This window comes from Bison bison, unplaced genomic scaffold, assembly GCF_000754665.1.
Source record: "Bison bison bison isolate TAMUID 2011002044 unplaced genomic scaffold, Bison_UMD1.0 scf7180017864043, whole genome shotgun sequence".
NCBI classification, from domain to species: domain Eukaryota; kingdom Metazoa; phylum Chordata; class Mammalia; order Artiodactyla; family Bovidae; genus Bison; species Bison bison.
The window spans coordinates 7,006,895-7,029,787 of record NW_011494615.1 but is presented as its reverse complement, the minus strand read 5'-3'; the positions used below and the strand labels follow the sequence as shown (position 1 = coordinate 7,029,787).

The following is a 22,893-nucleotide window of genomic DNA, read 5'->3' as shown; positions in this document are numbered from 1 at the left end:
TTTATTTATCCATTCATCAGGAATAGATACTTGGGATGTTCCCACTTTTTGGTTATTCAGAATAATGCTGTTATTTGTGAACAGGTTATGTTTGAACAACTGTTTTCAGTTCTCTTGGGTTATATACATAGGAGTGGAATTACTGGGTTGTACAGTAATATTGTGTTTAACTTTTTGAGGAACTGTGAAACTGGTTTGCAAAAGTAGCTGTGCCCTTTTACATTTTACCAACAGTGTATGAAGGTTCCAAATTTCTCCACATCCTTGCTAACCCTTATAATTGTCTTAAAAAATAAAAAAGCCACCCTTGTGGCTATGAAATGGTATCTTACTATGATTTGATTTGACCTTATATGTAGAAAATCCTAAAATTAGTAGGAGTTTAATGAGAATTGTATTGGATGTTTAGATCAATTTGAGGAATATTACTTATCTTTAACAGTATTACGGCTTCCAGTCCACAGATGGAGGCTGTCTTTCCATTTAATTTATTTCATCAGTGTTTTATACTTTTCACTGTACAAGTATTTTACTTCCTTGATTAAACTGATTCTTAGTTATTTTATTCTTTTTGATGCTGTTATAATAGAATTATCTTAATTTCCTATTTGGATTCTTCATTGCTAGAGTATAGAAATACAGCTGATTTTGTGCATTGATTTTGTTTTCTGCAACTCTACTAAATTTGTTTATTCTCTCTAATAGTTATTTTATGGATTGCTTAGGATTTTTTCATATAAAAAGTCATACCATTTGTAACTATAGGTAGTTCTTCCTTTCCACTTTTGGATGCCCTTTATTTCTTACTCTAATTGCGCCAGCCAGTTCAATCCTGGTTTAAGCAGTGAGAGTCCACAGACTTGTCTTGATCGTCAACTTAGGGGAAAACCTTCCAGTTTTTCACTGTTAAGCTATTAAGTTTTTCATAGATGGCTCTTCTCAGATTGAGGAAGTTCCTTTCCATTCTTAATTTGTTGAGTGCTTTTATCATAAAAGGGTGTTGGATTTAGTCAGATGATTTTTCTGTATCTCAAGATAATCACATGGATTTTCTCCCTTCATTCTACTAATACAGAGTATTACATTAACTGATTCTTCAGTGTGAACCACCCTTGCATGCCTAGGTTATCCCACTTTGTCATGGTGTGCTGCTGCTGCTAAGTCGCTTCAGTCGTGTCCGACTCTGTGCAACCCCATAGATGGCAGCCCACCAGGCTCCGCCGTCCCTGGGATTCTCCAACCCACTGGAGTGGGTTGCCATTTCCTTCTCCATTGCATGAAAGTGAAAAGTGAAAGTGAAGTCGCTCAGTCGTGTCGGACTCTTAGTGACCCCATGGACTGCAGCCTACCAGGCTCCTCGGTCCATGGGATTTTCCAGGCAAGAGTACTGGAGTGGGGTGCCATTGCCTTCTCCTGTCATGGTGTAGAGTCCTTTTAATGAGCTGCTAGGTTTGGTTTGGTAGTACTTTGTTGGGCATTTTGCAGTTATATTCGTAAGGGATACTGGTCTGTAATTTTCTTGTTGTGTGTATGACTTTCAACTTGTGTGTTTTTGTGATTGTGTCTTTTGTAAATAGCATATGGTAATAAGATTTTTCCTTTACTTTTAGCTTGACAATCTTCATCTCTTCCTGGAGGGTTAAGTTATTCATATATTTGGAACCATATTTTTGTACAACAGTTGTCTTACTCTTTTGATTTCTCTATTTTCTTTCTTTGGTTCCTCCTCACCCTCACTTTTTATGGTTTTATTGAGTTCCCTCCATTTTTTTCTTTTTTTTTTTCCCCTTTTTGACAGCATGAAAGTTGTATACTTACTTTTCTTGTTTATAGTTTATTATGATGTGTCTGGGTATGGGTTTTCTTTTATTTAAGTCGCTTGATATTCCATTGGATTCAGTGAATTTGAGAAATTGTGTCTTTCATCCATCCTGGAAAGTTCTTAGTTTTCACTTCTTTGAATATTGCTTTTCCCCAATTCTCATTATTATGTCTTTCTCCATCTCTGATGTTGAATCTTCTCAGTTTATTTTTCTGGGTTTTCTGTTGCTCTGTGCTTCCTTCTGCCTGATTCTTCTGGTCGGTCGTTCAGTTCACTAGTTCTCTTCAGTTATATCCCAGCAGTTTTTTAACTATCCATTAGCTTCCTAATTTTATAATTTCTTTAATTTCCAGAAATTTTATTTGGCTCTTTTTCAGTTCTTCTCATTTTCTTTCTCCTGTCATATTTTTACTCTAAAACATATTAAATATGTTTAGTTTATATTCTTTATCTTATCTCAGGGTCAGTAGTCTTTGTGGTTTGGTTCTGTGATTTGTTGTTTTTTCCTGATTTTTTTCTCATACCAGTTTGTTTGCTCTTATTTCAGTGTTTTTGTTTGTGTGTTTCCTGTATTTTAAAACTTTTTTGGAGGGTTTTGTTTGTGTGTGTGTGGTTAATCTTTTATTTTGAAATTCATTTTAGGAGTTTGTGTCATGCAGGTAGTCATTTCCAGTCCTAAATTCAGGCTTTTGGTTAGGAATCTTAAGGTGATATTCTTTTCTTTTCTGTATAGAGCCATGGTTCAGATGGTCAAATTCCCTTCAGTTGGTCAATTTTCCTTTAAATACTCATCCACTGAGTGTCATCTATTTGGAAGTCCCCATTTGAGGGAAGATGGTGCCTTTGATCTGATCTCCTACTCATATTAGCCCCACCTGTGTTTCTTGTCTCCTGTTAAATGAACATTCTGAGCCACTAGAGAATGTGTAGTTGGTGCACTATGGACGGTAGGCCAGCTCCACCTTGTGGCCTGTTTTATATGGTTCACTAGTGAAGGATGATTTTTACCACTTGTAGGAAATTGTTTTTTTTTTTTTTTTTAAAGAATATGTGAGACTGTAGTCCCCAATCCTAAAATATTTACTCTAACATTGGACACCAAGTTCGCCGACCTCTGCTCTAAAGTGTCAGGCGTTCACAGGTGCTGTTGGCTCTAGCACTTGAGTCTGTTGGTGGGTTAGCACTTTCTGCCTCTAATGTCTTGCTTTCTCAGCTCTGCATTCGAAAGGCTTTTTTTTTTAATGTTAATTTTCAGTTTGTTGTATTGGGTTGACATCTAAATCTTCTATTTGTATGACTTAATCAGTTTTCTCTTTGTTTTGTTTATGGCTTCAAAGTTCTAAAGGCTTTCTGTTTATTTAATCTTAAAAAAAAAATCTTTGTTTAAAAGTAGTTTTGATATATGGATGTACATAATTTCTTCAGTTCAGTTGCTCAGTCGCTCAGACTCTTTGTGACCCCATGAATCACAGCACGCCAGGCTTCCCTGTCTATCACCAACTCCATAATCTCTTAGTCATCTTAATTTTACTGAGTACGGTAATGGCTAACTTAGCCTTAAATTTTACAAGATGTTTTGTTAAGTATATTATGATTTGGATTTCTGCAGTGGAAATTATTGTACTAATTTATATTCTAATCAGTACTGTAGGAATAGTCCTAGCTCACTAAGTCTCACCTATATTGAGTATGATCATTTTAAAAACGTTTTAAAGTTTTTTACACCAGAAATGATAGTTCACTGTTGCTTTGCCTCCTTTTTAAAAGTCATTAAGGTTGTTGGATGAAGAAGAAGCGACTGACAATGATTTAAGGGCAAAATTCAAGGAACGTTGGCAAAGGACGCCATCCAATGAACTTTATAAGCCTTTAAGAGCAGGTAAAAATGTCCCTAAATGACTTTCACTTGAGTAAGTTCTCATTTTGCTTGATTGAATTAGGCTTCATATGAAAAGCCAGGTGTTTTTCTTCAGTTCCATGTAAAATAAAAAATAACAAGAATGTTCATCATGATAAATTCAGATTCTTAAGAAAGTGAAAATTAAAATGATCCTGTGACTCTGACTTCCTGTTCCAAGCTTTCTGCGTATTGTAAAAAAAAGATAAATGAGATATATATAAATATATGGTGTTGTGATTTCATTTAGTAGTAATACTACCAGGTAGTAAAGGATGAGTTTTAAAATTAACCTGAAGCCAATTATTTTTAAGACTTTGATTATAAAGATTTTGTGCTTGTTTAGATAAACGATATCTGCTGCTGCTGCTGCTAAGGTGCTTCAGTCGTGTCCGACTCTGTGCGACCCAATAGGCGGCAGCCCACTAGGCTCCCCCGTCCCTGGGATTCTCCAGGCAAGAACACTGGAGTGGGTTGCCATTTCCTCCTTCAGTACATGAAAGTGAAAAGTGAAGTGAAGTCGCTCAGTCGCATCTGACTCATAGGGACCCCATGGACTGCAGCCCACCAGGCTCCTCGGTCCATGGGATTTTCCAGGCAAGAGTACTGCAGTGGGGTGCCATCGCCTTCTCCGAAACAATATCTAGACTTGCTTTATTTCTCTGTAAAAAGCATTTAATACTATTGTGATTTTTCTAAAAATGTATCTGCTTTTCTTATAAGTCAGATTTAAAGAGTGATCTTTTGAGACAGGAACTTTTTTGAAATAAGTTGTAACAGTTTTTGGAGTGAATGTTATCTTTCTATATTCATGAGTTGTAGAAAAAGATTAATGTCAGTTGGCTTTTATTTAGTGGACTGTAACCACAAGGATGTTTTAAGGTTATAAAACACTAAAGATGCAAGGACTGACAGGAGCTCAGTTTCTGTCGTCTAGTGCTTTGGGGCTGACAGGGAGACAAGTAAAATTGGAGAACAAAATTGAAAGTACAACCAGCTTATGTACTTCACTGTTAAAATCGTTACTGTGCTCTGGCAACATTTTTTTCTTCTTCCACAGAGGGAAACAACTTCAGAATCACTTTGGATAAAGCTGTGCACGCAGATGGACAGGTGAAGGAGCGTTACCAGGCTCACCGAGACACCATTGTGCTTCTGTGCAAGCCGGAGCCGGAGCTGAACGCCGCCATCCCTTCTGCTAACCCGGCGAAGACAATGCAGGGCAGTGAGGTGAGGACGTGCACTTTGGTGTGGGTGGGCAGCCGCTCTGACAACTATGTTCAAGCTATTACATACAGTGAATTGCCCAGTTTTTTCTTACTGACCTTTTTGTTTAAAAATGATGATGTACATTGAGGTGCTTGTGTTTAGAGCAACATGATATATATACACTGTGAACGTTATATTACTATCCATTTATTGAATGCTTCCTCTGTGAACTCGGTACTGTATATATTCATAGTGTTTAATTCACATTTGGTAAAAGGGAGCAACTTGGAAGTAAAGGCGCTTCCTTGGGGTGGAAGGACTGGATTGGCCAGATACTCCTCTGACTTGCATCTTTCTATATACTGCCTTCTACCATATTCCTCTGGGACTACCTCTGAAGGGAGGGTTGTCAAGGTGTGCATGTTAATAAGTGGATCACATTGGCATGATATTTCTACTGGCTACAGGCTCATGGGAGCGTGATTGGCTGAGACCCTAAGGGGATGGGTGTGACTGATCACTGTGAGGTGAGATAGGGGCCCTGAAGCACACAGAAAAGTAAGCCAAAGGGCAAGAGATACTGCCGAAAGCTTCTTAAAAAAGGTGAATTTCCTGTGACAGTAGTTCTCAGAAGTTATCATTGTCATTTCTTATCTGTCTTTGCTCAGAAGCATTTCATGTATTCATTCAGCCAAGGCTTAATGGACAGCATCTACTGTGTAAGGCACTACGCTCGGTACACACGATGGCCAGCCCGCACTCCCCATTCACAAGCAGGCGTAGAAGAGGAGACATACACAGAGATAACTGGGATACATGGTAGAAACTGAGAGGTGTGAGGGCTTTAGGTGACGGAATTCTGAACGTTCCAGCATTTGGAGCCCCTTGCCTAGGAGGCTTCTTAGGACATTGGCACATTATGAGAACAGTGGACAGGCAGAAAGGTGAACAAGAGTAGGATCCGAGAATATTGAGTGTGTGTGTGCAGAGCAGCTACCAGAGGTTGAGTGGAAACCAGCCCCTGAGGTGAAGGGAAAACAGCGTCAGGGGATATGCACAGAACCTGCATCTCTGGTTGGGGGCCAGAGAGAACGACCACTCTGAAGTCAGATGCTTTCAGGGCGTCGAGGAGAAAAGGAAGGTGGTTGAAAGATTAAATTTGTAAAGAAGAGACTGCACACCTATAGAACAGCAGCATGTTCTGACTTCTTTTGATTTTAGGAGAACTCTCTTTAATGTCCCCCCTTTTTTCTTTTTAGTGTCACATACACGACTCGGAACTTACATGGCTTTCGTTCTTTGATTCTGCTTTCTATAGAAAAGCAAAAATGTTTTTTTTTTTTTTTTTTAATTTGTAATAGCTGCTCTGTTAATCCAGAACGGTATTACATAGGGGAAGAAAAGTTTGACAATCAATATGAAGTTATTTTATTGAAACTAGATTTTCTGCATGGAGGTAACCAACAATTTTCAGTGCTCTATATATTCATTCAATATGTGTCTTTATCAGAAAAGGGAAGCATCATTTGTTTATTACAGCTCCTTCAGATAGTTGTCACCATAGTTGATGACACTTTAGCCAGAGTTTTTATGAGAAACAGCCATTTGAATTGCTGATTATTAACGTGATACAAAGTACATGTTTTATTAAGAGGTCCAAGCATAATGGGTAGGGCTGTTTTTTTCTTTCATTCTGAAGAGGCTAACTATCTAGTTATTTATCTTTGTTCTGTTTGGGCAGCTGTTTTTAGGTACTGAGAGGATGTTCATTTCTATACTATGTAAGACAATCTGTTTCAAGATACTCCTGACTTTCAGCTTTGTTTACTAGACTATTTTTTTTAAATTAATTCTGCATATTCCTATTTCTCCCCTAGCTTTATTTCATTTCTATAAAATTTTCGAACTTCTGTTAGGCATAACATACGTATAGAAGAAAATGACATTTCTTACTTTCCTAATGGCCAAGCAACTTCACATAGGGTTAAAGTCAAGGTTGAGATTCCATTATCAATTTACCAACAGGTAAAGCTATCAAAACCTTTTTGAATTTATATGCTACTGTATCCCCCAACACAAACTGTGTTACATGATTATAGAAATCCTTATAATTCAGTAGAATAAAGGATACTTTAATTCTTGGTCTGTTCCTCATTTTTCCTCTGTTCTTGTCTGAGTGCTTATATGCTTAAGACTCTTTAGTCCACAGTGCACGCAAAGTAGAGAGTTAAACCGTGAGACATAACCAACAGTTAATAATAATGGCTCCTACTTATGGAGCACTTGGCCTGTGTTAGAAATTACATTAAGCACTTATATGGACTTGCTTCAGTCTTTACAACTGTCCTGACATAAAGGTACTATTATTATTCTTGTTTTGCAGATGAATTTTCCAGGTAAACTGCCCTTGGTTATATAGTAACTAAGCCCATGATATTCACTAAGGGAGTATAATCAGAGTTGAAGTATTTTTTTCTATGTCGTCATGTTTCACTGTGCTGGACAGCTAGATTCCTTCGTTTCTGTATTGAAGTTTTGATTTAATTTTGTGTTTTGGATGGGTAGAAGAATGTTCACGGTTCAGAAGGTTCCTGCAGAGAACTCTCACCCCTGTTCTTTCCACCTTATTCCCATCTGCTCTGTTATACGTAACAGTATTCATTTTGTCTGGTCTGTGTTTAGTGCTTTTATTTTTGTGAAAAATACATGTGCACACAGATGTACATAATACATTATGTGTGTGTATAGCTTTATATTCTGATTTCTCTTCTCATTGAAAATGCGACATACAATGTATATGCTTTTGTACCTTTTTTCATTTAACGATATGTCCTGGAAGTCATTTGCAAGCAAGACTTTGACCAGCTTGTCTAACGTCAGATTCTACTAGGCCCCTTTAATAGACTTTGCTGTGCCCAACCAGCCGTGACTCTTTGTCCTCTTCTTCCTTTTAGAGTGTCTGTGGTTTGATGCTTCTTGGACCTCTGTGAGTCACGTTAGAACATGTTAAGAGACTCTGCATTTAAGATAGGATGCCTAGGAGATATGGTGGTTACCAGAGGCTGAAATGTGGAAGAAACTTGAGGCTTTTCCTCAGGTTTTGGTTTTCACATGGGAAGGTCGCTCTGGACCCTCTCATCACGGAGCTGATGACTAAGGCCAGGGACTGCAGAGCAGGGCAGAGCTGCTTAGGCACGGGCAGTAGGTGAGGAGATCTCTGGAGCTGAAATTGCTGCTGGTAAGAAGCGAGTCAGGGCTGGAGATGGGGTTCTTGGACTGTCCCTTCTTTGCCCACTTTCTTGCTCTGAGCATTCTTGGTCAAGCAGAATGGGGGCTTGGGGTCGCCCAGGTGAAGTGTGAAGAGCTGTGAGTGAAAGGGAGCAGCTCACAAGGGTCTTAGAGGGCACTTGAACCCTGAAACACTGTTACTACATAGGGGTGTTAGGCATTTATGAATCATGGGGCTGTTAGGCAGAGACTGCCTGGACTGAATGAGAGGCAGAACTCAGGATGTGAAGAGAGATAGGACCTACCCCTTCTTTCTCTCCCAGGATTTAAAATCAGCATATGATTTAGAGCTTTCTCTCTCTCTCTCTTGAGTGCTGTCTCCATGTATTGTTATCTCTATTTTTATCTCCATGTCTCCTTCTCTCAGTCTTACTATGTTGGCAAAATAGGGTATCTCTTGACAAAACACACCTTCCTCTACATCATGGTGAGGACGCAGTAAAGTATAAACGTGGTTAGAGAGTGGTTTGGAGTCAGGCAGACGCAGGTCTCAGGTTTCACCTCTGCTCCTTTAGTAGCTGTGTAACCTCAGGCAGGTGACTTAATTTTTCTGAGACTCAGTTTCTCCATCTGTGGAATAGAGGTAATAAATACATACTCTGGGATATTGTAAGAAGTACATTAAGTTTAATCTGTGAAGTGTGTAGGACCGTGCCTGGCGCATGATAAATGTTCAGTAAATCTGTTTTCATTATTGCTGCTGCCATTGCAGGCTGAATCCACTGAAGGTACAGCAGTGTCTGTATGTAAGTGAACCTGCTGTCTGAATTACACTTGGCTCTCTGAGAAATCATCTCTCCCTGACCCTGGTGAACCTTTGTATCATTCCCTTCTGGTAATTGGCTTATGGTTTTTTGGGCAATTCAGCTAAAAGTTTTTTAAATTTGTATAGGTGGTGAATGTCTTAAAATCCTTATTGACAAATCTTGATGAAGTAAAGAAGGAAAGAGAGGGGCTGGAGAACGACCTGAAATCAGTGAATTTTGACATGACAAGCAAGTTTCTGACTGCTCTGGCTCAAGATGGTGTGATAAACGAAGAAGCTATTTCTGTTACCGAACTGGATCGAATCTATGGGGGTCTCACAACTAAAGTCCAGGAATCTCTAAAGAAACAGGAAGATCTTCTTAAAAATATTCAGGTAAAGTTTATATACTTCAGTAAGATTTTTATTTAAAAAATTACAGAAGGGATAATCTGTATACAGGAGGGATAATCTGGACTAAATCTGTCCATTTAGGATTGTGTTTTTGGCAAGTATTCCATATTAATAGAAAACTGTAAACTGTTGGTTATATTTTCATGCCCACTGAATTTGGGGTAATTTTACTAATGGAAAGCTATAAAGTACTGTGCTACTCCAAAGGGAATATATTAGGTAAATATCTAATAATAACTCAATATAATCATAGGTGATTTTCATAGTTGGAAAAGTATCAATAAAAATGTCATGAGCTATATTAATTTCATAAATATATATAACTGCATAAATCTTTCTTTTCATAAGGTCTCACACCAGGAATTTTCAAAAATGAAACAATCTAACAACGAAGCCAATTTAAGAGAAGAAGTCTTGAAGAATTTAGCTGCTGCATATGACAACTTTGTTGAACTTGTGGCTAATTTGAAGGAGGGCACAAAGGTATGAAGCACAAAAAAAATAAGAGCTAACTGACCAGTGTGGACGTGAGGATATAGTTTGAGAAGTTAATTGGTATTTCCAGTTGGACCAAATCATTCTTCATCTTGAATGCCTTAGCTTTCATTACTTTGGCCCCTGAGAGCTTTGTTACAAGTGGGAGAAAGCTTAATGAAGGTGGTGGATTTCATGGGAACTTTGCAGAATGAGTATGCGTAGACATTCATTTCAGGTAGCAGGAATTAGCGAGAATCAGCAATGCTTTGTTACATGATAGAAAGTCGGCCAGTCTGAGTGAATTATGAGGGAATAGGAGTAGTAGTCAGAGCTGATACTTGATGGGGAAGGGGCTGGTATGACCTTCATAGCCTCTGCTGATGGTTTAGGTGATGATAGATTTGTGATATGCTTGTGTCTTTAGAGTGCTTACTGAATTCTAGCCTTTCCTTTAAATATTTTGGGGAAATGCTTATATTTGGTTTGACCAATTTTGGGGAGTAAGTGATTTTTTAAGTTTTTCAAATACATAATTCCTTTTGGTACTTTAACTCCACAATGATGACTGAATAAAGTTATCTTGATTTTAATACAGTAGGTATGATGTAAAACCCTCTAAAGAGAGCACAGAAATACTGCCGAAACCTTCCAAAGAGAGAGGATAGTAAAATGCCATTTTAATTTGATTTAAAATGCTTTGTTGAAATAGGTAAGCTGAGAAAACTCTCCAGAGTGCTTTTGGAAATTCTTCAAAAAGTTTCTGAAATGATGCCTGTGTTTCTGAAGTGAATGTGCAAATCTAATGTTTCCACTTAAATAGGTTGTTTTTATTAAGTAGTTGATTTTTCTCTAGGAATTGGGAACTTGTTCATGATCATGAAACTTAACTTGTCACTGAATTTTTGGTGACAGCACTTTCTAACGAGTATTTATTTTTTTCAAAATATTTTAGGTCATATTTAACAATAAGCTACTGGACTTAAGTGGTATGACTGTCTCTCATGCATAGGGTTTTAGTTCTTTAACTGTTATTGACAAATGAGCTTTACATTGTGTTCCTCTTAGATTAAAAATAGTTCTGGTTTATCACTTATGTTTGTTCTTTGCTTGTAGTTTTACAATGAGCTGACTGAAATACTTGTCAGGTTCCAGAACAAATGCAGTGATATAGTGTTTGCACGGAAGACAGAAAGGGATGAACTCTTAAAGTAAGTTTATTTTCTCTGTCAAATTATACTTCTGAAGTATTTTTCTTAGGAAAAAAAATCATATTCTTGCTACCTCTTTTAGAAAAATCACATGTGGATACTCTTGTGGTGGGTTGGCAGTGTGAGTTAATTTCCTTCATTTCCTCTGTGGTGGTTTACAAAGTAACAAGCAACCAGCTACATGCTTCAAGAACAACAGGATGTAAAGGAGCACAAACTCTAGATGAAGGGAGAATAGTGATGTCACAGAAGTGATGAGAGCACAGCTCATGGTGACAGAGCTCAGGGAGTGCCAATAAACACGGGCAGTTTACCTTGAAGGGGCAGATGGGTTCCTTAAATGAAACTGCAGGCACAGCACGAGGGAGAGAGGATTTATAGCTCAGAAAATGTCAGCAAAATCACTTTCTGTAGGGGCCTACTGGGCAAGCAACATAAGACTCACTCTTTGTGGAGTAATGGAGCGCTAACTCAGCATTGATACCCATTAAGATGAGAAAGAGAGCAAAATTTAACGAAACTGATAGATGAACATTCACCAGAATAACATTGTCACAGAACAGGTGAAAATTTTACTGTGAATTTAAAACAAAGGTTAGGAAAGACTCACTAAGGATTACCACAAACAAAGCCAGTACTCAAGGAGGATGGTAGGAAAACAAGAGGTCATAAAATATGAAGTGTCAGGGTTTAGGACACAATTGGAAAAGAACAAAACTATCACGAATGTGAGATGAAATGAGAAGGAGCCAAAGCAAGAAAAGAGTGAAGAAAACACAGGAGCAAAGAGTAGCAAAGAAGAAATCAAAGAAAATGAAACCAAAGCAAGGAACAGGATTAAAAGTAGAGAAGCTGGGCAAAGAAGATCTAACATATGTAAAACTGAATTCCCTTCAAAGAAGAAAATCCCAAACAGTGAACAGAACAAATACTTAATGATATTACTCAAGAATATTCTTAGACTAAGTCCTGTTGAAAGGGTATGCATCATTTGGTCAGGAAAAATGAGTAAGAACTGTTAACACTTATTTGTATTAAGGCATATACATTATTAGCCTTCAAAGATAATGACAAAACTTCCCTGATGGCCCAGTGGTCAAGACTTTGTGTTCCCAACACAGGGGGAATGGGTTTGATCCCTGGTTGGGGATCTAAGATCTCAACATGCACATGGTCTGGACAAATAAATATTCTTTAAAAAAGAAAATGGCAGAATCCTTTTAAGGCAGTCAGGCAGACGGATCAGCTCCATTTATAAAAAGGTGAAAAAAACTTAGGCTGGCAGCACTGCATGCTAGAAGAGAATGGAATGATTGCTATTGAAACTCAAGGAAAGTAAATATAAGACAAAGATTTTATATCCGGCCAGCCTGTCCTTCAGCTATATTCAAAGTCAGGTGGTCATCAGTGATGAATATGAAGAACCCAGAGACTATTATACTCAGGAGCCTTTCTTGAGCCCCTCAGATGAGCTGACCATTATTCTCATCTGTCCATGCTTAAACAGTTTCCTGTAGAAGAATGGGGAGAACTTAAGAGCTACTTCCTTCCAGCCCCAAGATAGAAGGGCCATTTGTTACCAGTTTTTCTACTACACCTTTAAAAAGCAAATAATTAAAATCTTTAAAAAACGGTTTTAGAGGCTAAATACAAACCCAAATTAGTTTTACTAGTAGGTAAATCCGAAAAGAGTAAAACAGAGCAGTCTTCGGACCAGTTTTATTTATGAATATGGATGTGAAAGTTCTAAATAAAATGCTTGCTGTTCATATTCTCCATATTCTCCAGTATATTAATTAATGAAGGAACATGACCATGACCAAGGAGGAATGGGTGGTTATTCCATGAATACAATGATTGGTTTAGTATTTTTACGTCTAAGGAGAAAAAGATGATCTTCATAGATGACGAAAAAGTGTGAGAAAGTTAATGGAGAAACTATAAACATTCCCCCTAAAGACAAGTGCTAGCTATCAGTGCTGATATTCAGTACTATATTGGCAGTACCAGCCAGCACCATTAGACAAAGGCAATTAGAGATACAAAAATTGTAAACTGTCACTACTTACAGACTTTATGATCGTACATCTGGGAAACCTAAAAGAATCAGCAGCCAAACTCTGCAATAAAAAGAGAATTGGTGATTATAAAAATAATTTGTAGCAATCAATAGCTTTCATACAAGTAAAGACATAGAAGATACAATGGAGGGAAAGACCTCAGTTAAATAGTCATGAGAAAGTAAAATACATAAGAATAGATTTGTCATATATGAGACCTGTATGAAGAAAGCTTTGAAACACTATTCAAGGACACAAGAGAGGATTTGAGCAAGTTATAAGACATATCATGTCTTTAGATAGGATGAGACGTCAGTTCTAAATAAATTTATCCATTCAACATAATTTTGATTTAAAAAAACCACATTTTCGTTTAAAAGTAGACAAGTTGTTCTAAAGCTCAAGGTGAAAAAAGTCAAGCAAGAATAGCCAGGAAAAACTGCATAAAAATAATAGTAATGGAAACTAATTTACCAGATTTTAATATATGTAATATTGTCTCTAATTAAAACACAGTGGTACTGGCACATGATTAGACTAAAGACAGAAGATAGGAATAGATTTAAATCCTTATGTGAAGTTAGTGTTTTAAGAAAAAAAAATCCTAAATCATAGAAGTTAAGAGACAAGTGCCTAGTTATTTAGGAAACAAAAGTTATTTTTACAACAGAGTAAGTTCCAAACAGATCATACTTGAAATGTATAAAATGAAACGAAATGAAAAGAAAACGAGAGAAATTTTTAGTAAAGCTGAAATAGGAAAGGTCTTTGTAATTCTGATGTAAAATCCAGAAGCCATTAAAGAAAAAAGAGTAAGTTCATCATAAGATGATCAGCAGAGTCAAAATGTAATAAGCTGGTGGAAACTGTTTGAAACCTGTTCCCGGGACAAAAGGCAAATTTACCAAATTTATAAAGAACTCTGAGATACTAATGAAGAGGAAAAAAAAACCCAATAGAAAAATTGGCAAAGGATATGAACAGAAATTCTGCAGATGAAATAAAAGTGACTGTTAAGCATATGAAAAAATACCTCCCCTCATTCAATATAAATATGAGTTGAAATTACTCTGAAATGGCATTTTTCAGACTGTCAAAAATTTGGAAGTTTGATAGCATACTTTATTGGCACACTTTGGGGAGCAAGTCTCATTCTACTGCGGGAGTGCACAGTGGGGCAGCCCTTTTGTGGGACCCAGTAAGGTCCGAATTGTAGACCCATACATTATTTAATCCAGCTTTTTTTTTAAAGGATGTTTTCTATTTACCAATGTACAAAAATCTCTAAGATGAATAATTTATGTTAAAAAAAATAAGATTACAGACTAGTGTAAAGTATGCTTTTTGTGTAAAAAGGGAGAAAATAAAAATGAGCATTTGGATTGGGTTATTTCTGATCAGGAAGCTCTGGACAGGTTCATAGGAAAGAATAGTATAGTGTCTGTGTGTGGGCGTGATGGTGGAGTGAGAATTTGTAGATGGTGGTCTGTCAGTTTTGTGTGTCTAGTTTATCTTTCACCTGGGATTGTTTTTGAGAGTCAAAGTGTGGTCTGGGGACACTTGCTGGAGTTGTTCCATCAGGACAGCAGGGCCTGCCACAGACACTTGAGGGCGTGTCGTGTGTGTTGTTTCGAGCTTGTGAATCAGCACAGTACCAAATGTTTCATAAGAGTGTATTTTACCTTAGGATTTTGTTTATCGGGATTTGGGGATAGATTCCAATTTATTGTCAGAGGAGTCTTTAAATTTTTTAAAAAATTTTGATACTGTATTTTAATGGTGCTTTAAACATCTGTCTTTAATGAGATTACCTTATGTGAGGTATCTTTTAACATAAAATGTCTCAGTGCCATGTTTTGGATATCTTCAGAAAATTTTCATCAAGAAATTTCCATTGTTTTCTGTGAACACTGATATACAGTGATTAAAATATTAGGCAGGTGACTGTGAACAGTTGTAGTTTTCTGATCATTTTTAGATTTTTATTAGGAGTTTCTCATCATCTAGGGGCTGACCTCTTACTAGAGGGAGGGCAGTTTCTAAGGGCCACTTGCTTCGTTTAACGTGTCCCTTACTCTGGCTATAATTATGGGCTCTGGAAAGTTTACTTTTTCCCCTTGTCTTCAGAAATAGAACAAAAACTAACTATTTTATTCAGTAGTAGGAAGAAAGATGATTTCAATTAGTTCTTGCCAAGAACAGAAATATATAGTATATTTTAAAATACTATCATTGTTTTGATTCTATTTTCTGTGTTTCATACATGAAGAAAAGAAAGAAAAATACCTGATATTTTGCAGGTGTTGGTTTTCAAAATTGTGTTAATTTCTAATGCTTCTGTCTTTAATAAGGGACTTGCAACAAAGCATTGCCAGAGAACCTAGTGCTCCTTCAATCCCAACACCCACATACCAGTCCTCTCCAGCTGGGGGGCACGCACCAACGCCACCAACTCCAGCACCAAGAACCATGCCGGTCAGTAAGCAGCCCGACCTTTTAAGATGGAAGTTTTACGTGTTTGTGACATTTGCTAGCTGTAAAGGGTAACACAGACTTTACATGGTGGTCTGGTGGTCACCACTTTGATCAGGTGACCAGCCTTCTGATGTTTTGCAGTATAAAGAATATGCATTCTTTATTCATGGATCACTTATAAAATTTTTGCTAAAAAATGTTTACCTTGAGTCTAATGAAGTCTTTGGAACCAACTTCCAGTTTATAGCAAAGACAGTGATAAAACCATAAATTAAATTGTGCTGTTAGGAAACACTTGGACAACCTAGAACAGGAACATTCTTTGAGACACTTGGCTTGGTTTTCTAAAGGCGAATGTTATAGAAAGAGAAAAGATAGATGGAGAGGGCTTCTAGATTAAAAGAGAGGAAAGACTCATAATAATCAAATGCAGTACATGAACCTCGATTGGATCTTGGTTAAAACTCTTATAGGTGTTTTTATGAAAAATAAGGACACTTGAATGTAGGGTAATACTACTACTACTGAGTCACTTCAGTCGTGTCCGACTCTGTGCGACCCCATAGACGGCAGCCCACCAGGCTCCCCTGTCCCTGGGATTCTCCAGGCAAGAACACTGGAATGGGTTGCCATTTCCTTCTCCGATGCATGAAAGTGAAAAGTGAAGTCGCTCAGTTGTGTCCAACTCTTTGTGACCCCATGGACTGCAGCCCACCAGGCTCCTCCGTCCATGGGATTTGCCAGGCAAGAGTACTGGAGTAGGGTAATACTAGGGAATAATTATTAATTTTGGAGTAACTGTTAATTTTCTCAGGGTGAAATGGTAGCGTGATTATGTAGGAGAATATTAGGACTTGTATACTGAAATGTGTAAGGCCAGTGTCCTTAAGTTTGCAGCTCAAGTTTCAAATGGTTCTGTAAATATGTAGAGGTAAATATAAGAATATAATTATAGGTAAAGCAAAAGTGGCCAATGTTAATAATTAATGAATTTAATTGGTAATTATATGGTTATTTATGATAGTACTGTTTTAGGTTTTCTGGTGTTTGAGATTTTAATATGAAAAATCATGGGGCCAGGAGGAGATAAGAGAGAAAAACACTATCTCACCCATTCCTTCCTCCTCCCTCAAATATGTGACCACGGATGGGAGCAGTAAATGATTAAACATTGGGCATCAGGAAAAGAGCAGTGCTAGTGTGGATATTTGTGGGATATCCACAAATTGGAGAATTACTTTTCAACTACGGTACATTCCTGGAATGGTGAGCCCACATTTAAGAATGGGAATTAGAAATACATTCAGTTGGATTCTGGAGTTTCTTGTACGCTCTCATCCATTTTAATCGATAGCAATTTGACAGAAGGCTGGCATGTGTTGTAGTCAGCGCCGACTCTTTCTTACAGCCTGCTAAGCCCCAGCCCCCAGCCCGGCCTCCACCTCCTGTGCTGCCAGCAAATCGAGCTCCTGCTCCAGCCCCGGCTCCGGCAGGCTCTGGGACCGCTGTGCCAGCTCCGTCACAGACTCCCGCTTCAGCTCCCCTGCCTCAGGCCCAGGGACCCCCGTACCCCACCTATCCAGGGTATCCCGGGTAAGACTGAAACTCTGTATGCCCAGTGAACTGGCTAATGTTTCTAACTCTAGTTAGTCTTTTAAAAAAAAAGGTCACCCATTCTCTGAATGGAGGTGTCATATAGGCTACATTGTCAGCTCACATAGAAATATAGTAAGTTATAGTCACTTTGAGCAGTTAAATAGCCATTTCCCCGGTTTATTTAATTTGTTTTTAGTTTTACATGTTGGGTTTATAGTAAACATACCTACTGTATGGAATTCAGAATGTGCTTCCTTGGTCATCTTTATTTAGGTGATAAACAGATAGGTGCCTTTCCTGGACTTGGCAAGACTGGTAAAGGCTTCTTCACATACCTGTACTCTGACGTCTTGACATTCCGATCAACTCTTGAACCAGGAATCTATCTAATTATGGCATATACTTAAAGATCAGCTGTCTTTGTTATTTTTGTAATCTTAAAAATCCAGACATTTAACTTCTTTTAAGTTGTCTTCCAGACTTAGTAAGTAAATTGTATCTTCCAAATGTTAAAACTGTGAAAACAGTATAAATCTATGAGCATTACAGTTAACATCGACTCTTGTAAAACAGAAATGTACGTAGATTGCCACAGTAAAATGAAGAGTCTCTGTTTTTATTCTTGGTAATGGTTGAATATTTAATCTTATTTCCTTCAAGAATCTTTACTTGGGTAGTATTAAATACTTTTTTCTTTCATTTCAATTAATAACAGGATAGAACTCTTTTTTTCTAGGAAGTACCTTGGAACAGCTGTTTTTTTCTCTCTCCACTGTTCTCTAATAGAGTGAGAAATAGAGGAAAACGTGATTTTCTTGAAAAAAACTTCATTTTAGAATAATTACTGTATGGTTCATTTTCTAGTATTTGATTTACCAATCTAGCTTTTTTTTTTTTGTTCTTCTTCCCATCAGGTATTGCCAAATGCCCATGCCCATGGGCTACAATCCTTATGCGTATGGCCAGTATAATATGCCGTATCCACCAGTGTATCACCAGAGCCCTGGGCAGGCTCCATACCCGGGACCCCAGCAGCCTTCATACCCCTTCCCTCAGCCCCCACAGCAGTCTTACTATCCACAGCAGTAATATGTCAGCTCAGAAGCTCAGCTGGTTCAGTTCAAAGGGAAAGAAATACCAACCCTGCAATAAGTGTACTAAACTCTACGCTCTGGTTACTATAACGTCCTCTACTGTACTGAGTGCAGTGTATAATTTCTGTCTGCGGCTAGAAGCTGTGCCCCAGTTCCACACTTGATTGTACTTGGGCGATTTGCTGCTGTTGCAGTGTAAACACTAAGTATAATAGAATTTGAAGTAAATTACATTACAGTTCATAAAAGTTGAAAATGAGAAATTAAACCCACTGGTGAAACGTTTGAAATTATTAGACTTAAGTATGTGATTGGAACATCAGATGCTTACAACGATGGTTTAAGTATGGATATACAAGAAAACTAAGTTATCTTTCTCTTTTGGTTTATTGATTTGGTTTGATTTTCCTTACGCTATTTTGCATAATCAAAACATTGTAAATCTTTTAATTTAAAAATAAATTCCTTAAGAACAGTTGTCATTGTTATGCTTTGTCATTGATTCTCATTGCTGTCTAATTTCTTCCTGGTACTAGTCTCTCATTTTATGTGTACATAAGTTAAACAGGTCCTGTGTTAAGTGCATGATTAATGCAAGTTAATAGTCAGGTTCAATATATCTTATAGGAAAACCAAAAGAATAATAACCATAGTTTATCTTTCATATGCTGATTAGTAAATTAATTTTGACACTTATTTTGAAAAATCTTATAATGTGGAAGAAACACAATTGCTACCAAAGATTCTTCAAATATTCAAGTGAATATGTATATTTAATGTTTTATTGCTAACTTCTCCAAGAAATCAATACAAATTCTGGTAAAAAGTTTTTTCTTTTTTTCATAATCTGGTTAAAATAAATACATGTCATTAATAGTACTGTCTAATGTAATAGAATTGTTTAAAGAAAATTTACTGTACCCTTCTGTCCTTTTTTTCACCTTACTGTCTTAACCTAGTAACATTTAATGCACAATGTGTATGAATAGATATGATAAGCCCTTTCATTTTTATGCTCCTAAAAGATTGGACTATTTTATAATTCAGGGAGTACACAAAACAATTGTTGGGAGCATATGCCAATTCTGGAATAGGCTGTGTATTTAATACTAGTCTGTGCTGTTTGGATGACTAAGTGCTGTATAAGCCTCAGTGAGACTTGCCTGGTGGAATGCACAGACGTGCATCGTGGAATGAGAAAGTGAGAAAGGAGTGAGTTGTCTGACGTCCCAGTGGGGTCTGCTCTATGTGAGGCTCATATCTGAACATACCAGACATCCGAGCAGAGTTCCAATGAATCTGTTTATGCTTATTTTCACAGTTTTAATGCTAACCTTTTCTTGAATTGTTGTTTCATTTAAATGATGCTGTCAGTTGGTCCATTGTTGTTTTCATTTGACAGTTTGGGTTTATATTTTTAAATGTGGGGCTGAAGGTGTGATTGTAAAGGGAGCTAATTGGTTTAAAATATATGTATATTTAAAAAAATCTTACTTGGTTGTTGTATGTGGAAAACATGAAGGCATGTTACTTCAGTATAAATGACTTTTACATGCAATACTGAAATTGCTTTAAAGTTCAGTAGTTGAAACCTTGGCAAAATAGTTTTTTACATATCATAGCTGACTTCTATTAATATGGAATCATCAGAATATGAAATGGACTTGTTTGACTCTTGTGTAAATGGCACTTAAGTTCCTCCTCCTCATCATTCGAGGTACCATCACCAACAGAAGATACTCAGTGAGATTAGGGGAATCCCAAATTGCTAGTTTATAATTCTCACTAATACAGAAAAAAACAAAAAACAAAATTGGCCTGAATATTCTCTTGGGGAAAGAAGGCACTATTAGAAAAGAGTAAGTGCGTCAGAGGGCCAAAAGAGAAGTTACAAGGCTGTTTAGCTCATTTCCTGTGCTAGGCTGGGCTTGTTCTCGGAGCCACAGGAAGATAGTTCAGACACTTTAGGAAAGGAGTCTCCATATACCCTCGTGGCAGCCTACCCGACTCCCTCAGCTCTGTTAGCAGACCCAAGGCTATTCCCTCTCGTCTGTTCCCTCATCCTTTACAGGATGCAGATGCTTTGTTTAGGTCACTTGTGTCCACAGATGACGAAGTTTTCACAGTCCTTCATTGCTCGATGTGTCTTCATGGAGCTGTCTAGTTCCACTAAGGTGGCACATGGAAAGTTTTTATTTTGTCTATTTTGCATCCTAACAAGAAGGAAGCCCTCACTGGAATTATTTTTGTTGCCAAACTTTTTTATCCTTTGCTTTCTATGTTCCAGAAAATACCCTACAAAGTTACGGGTAATGCTTTTTATTTAAAGGAAGGAGAGTGTCACTCTGGTTCAGGTATGTTGTACCTGTGTTTATAGTTAGGCTGTTTGATTTCCTAAAGCACACTATTCCTGTTTAATTTCTTTATAAGGCTTTGGAATGCTATTTTAAAATGGACTGTAATCTGAAAAGCTGGTCTGAAGTGGGGAAAAAAACTAACTTATTTCATACTCTTAGTTTGAGACAGATGGCTTGATTTCTGAGTCCGGTGTCAAATAATGGTGTACTCCTGTGCCCCTCTGTCTTTATTCTCATTTAAGAATAATAGTCATATGCCACTGCAAGCCACTCAATCTTTGTGGGATCTGTATACCCAACTTCTCTGCAATTTCTAGTCTCCCTTTCCCCAAATGTAAGTAGAGAAAAAGAGTCACTGATTTTCTATGCCAGTCAGCAACCTTTCTAGTCAGATTTAAGAAATGTTTTCCATTAGAGCTTTACAGTTTGCAAAAGTGCATTGTACACGATTTCTAGTTTCATAAACATGGCAAAATGCACGTCGTTAAGTAGGTTTCAATTTGTTAATGGGGAGCTTTTTTTTTTTAAATGATCAGTATGTCTTAGAAGAATCTGGCTACAACCTGGTGCCATCTCTCTCTTTTTTTTTTTTGTGACACTTCTGCAGTTATTAGTTGCTTCATAGTACAGAACAGGATACAAAGTAGGAGAAAAACTGCATTTTAGTTACAAGTTTAAAAATAGACTTTAGAACTAAATGGTTATAAGATTTACATGGAAAGGCAAAGAAGGAAAAATTATATTTTTAAAGAAAAAGAGAATATTCAGGCTTTATTTCTGGTATGAAGTTTATATTTTTTAAAAAAAATCCTATATTATCACGCCAGAGATTTTAGATTCTTTTCTGGTTACAAACATTGCTGGTAGTTGGATTATATTTTTTATTGTATTCATTTCTCTTAGGGGGAAAATTGTAAAGAAAAGGGTCCAGATGAAATGTATCTTAGAAATAAAAATTGAAAGATTTTTACTTCCTTGTAGTATGAATTCTTATTTAAAATATTTATCCTTCAGCTTTTATATTTCTCTTAATTTCTTCATTGAACAGTGGGTTGGGAAATTAAAAAATAACCCACTTGAACTAACCACATGAGACTTACAGAAAAGACGACAGTATTTAAGTGTTTTCTTACAGCTGTCAACCTTGTAGATGATCATGGTTTTCAAATGTCCCTTATGATTGAACCCAGATCTTTCAGATGAGTAATCTCTTCTTCAGGCTTCCCTTGTAGCTCAGCTGATAAAGAATCCTCCTGCAATGCGGGAGACCTGGGTTTGATCCCGGGATTGGGAAGATCCCCTGGAGGAGGGCATGGCAGCCCACTCCAGTATTCTTGCCTGGAGAATCCCCATGGACAGGAACCTGGCATGCTGCAGTCCATGGGATCGCAGAGTCAGACACTACTGAGCGACTAAGCACAGCATAGCACAGTCTCTTGCTCAGGTGTCATTTTGGGGGTTACTTTTTGGAATTGTTTGGCAAGATTACCACGGTCAATTGGTCAGGGAAAAGGGGATGGTGAATGTGTTCATCTTTGAAAACATTTGTATTTTCTTATTTTCTTCCTGCTTCTTCCCTGTTTCGAGATCAGATGTAGCTGTTTTACTGTGTAGCTCAGAATAGGCAGTTTATCAGAGGATGTGTTGATTTTGTATGTCTCTCAACTATGTTGGAGTTGAACAAACTAGCTCCAGGAATGAGTTGAGAATCTGAATCCCTAATAACGTTTAAAATCTTTGTTGGTTGGTTTTCACTTACCTGGCTTCTAGGTTGGAGACCACCAAGTTCTCACTGAGGGGCTTGGGAACCTAGATGTGTGTGGTGGGTGGACAAATGGGGATCTAATGGACCCTCCCTGGAACTGGGGTTCATCTGCAGCTGAACGACAAGCAGCTCTGTGCTGGGGCTGTTAGGACTGCAAGGCGGGTGGGCTTGGCCTGAGCACTGCCCGTAAGCAGACGTGAACTTGGCTGGAGCCAGTGCCCCCAGAGAGCTCCTGGCCCCTGCTAATGAGGGTCCCCATCCACTGACTGATCTTGCCCTTGTAGTTAATTATCCATCTGGGTCACATCCAAGTCGTCTACCTCAGTACTCTGCCCACAAGGGACCCTGGCTTGTGTCAGCTCTGTGGCTCCTGAAAGCCTTCCTTTTCGCTTAAAAGTTGCTTATGTCCTTTTTAATCAATGACACCAAGTGAAGCAGGTAAATAGGTCAAGTCTATTACCTTTGTGTTTCTTTTTAAGTTTTCCT

General features: G+C 37.7%; 1 protein-coding gene across 1 annotated transcript in view; it reads left to right on the top strand.

Moving 5' to 3' along the window:
* PDCD6IP (programmed cell death 6 interacting protein) overlaps positions 1-21,612 on the top strand; it is a 72,068-nt gene extending 50,456 nt beyond the window's left edge. The window contains exons 13-20 of the mRNA XM_010835578.1: positions 3,590-3,701; positions 4,780-4,949; positions 9,109-9,357; positions 9,724-9,858; positions 10,966-11,060; positions 15,472-15,595; positions 17,004-17,188; positions 18,106-21,612. Coding sequence (XP_010833880.1) covers positions 3,590-3,701; positions 4,780-4,949; positions 9,109-9,357; positions 9,724-9,858; positions 10,966-11,060; positions 15,472-15,595; positions 17,004-17,188; positions 18,106-18,280 — 1,245 coding nt within the window. The 3' untranslated portion in view covers positions 18,281-21,612. The remainder of the gene's footprint in view (positions 1-3,589; positions 3,702-4,779; positions 4,950-9,108; positions 9,358-9,723; positions 9,859-10,965; positions 11,061-15,471; positions 15,596-17,003; positions 17,189-18,105) is intronic.
* The last annotated feature ends 1,281 nt before the right edge of the window (positions 21,613-22,893 follow it).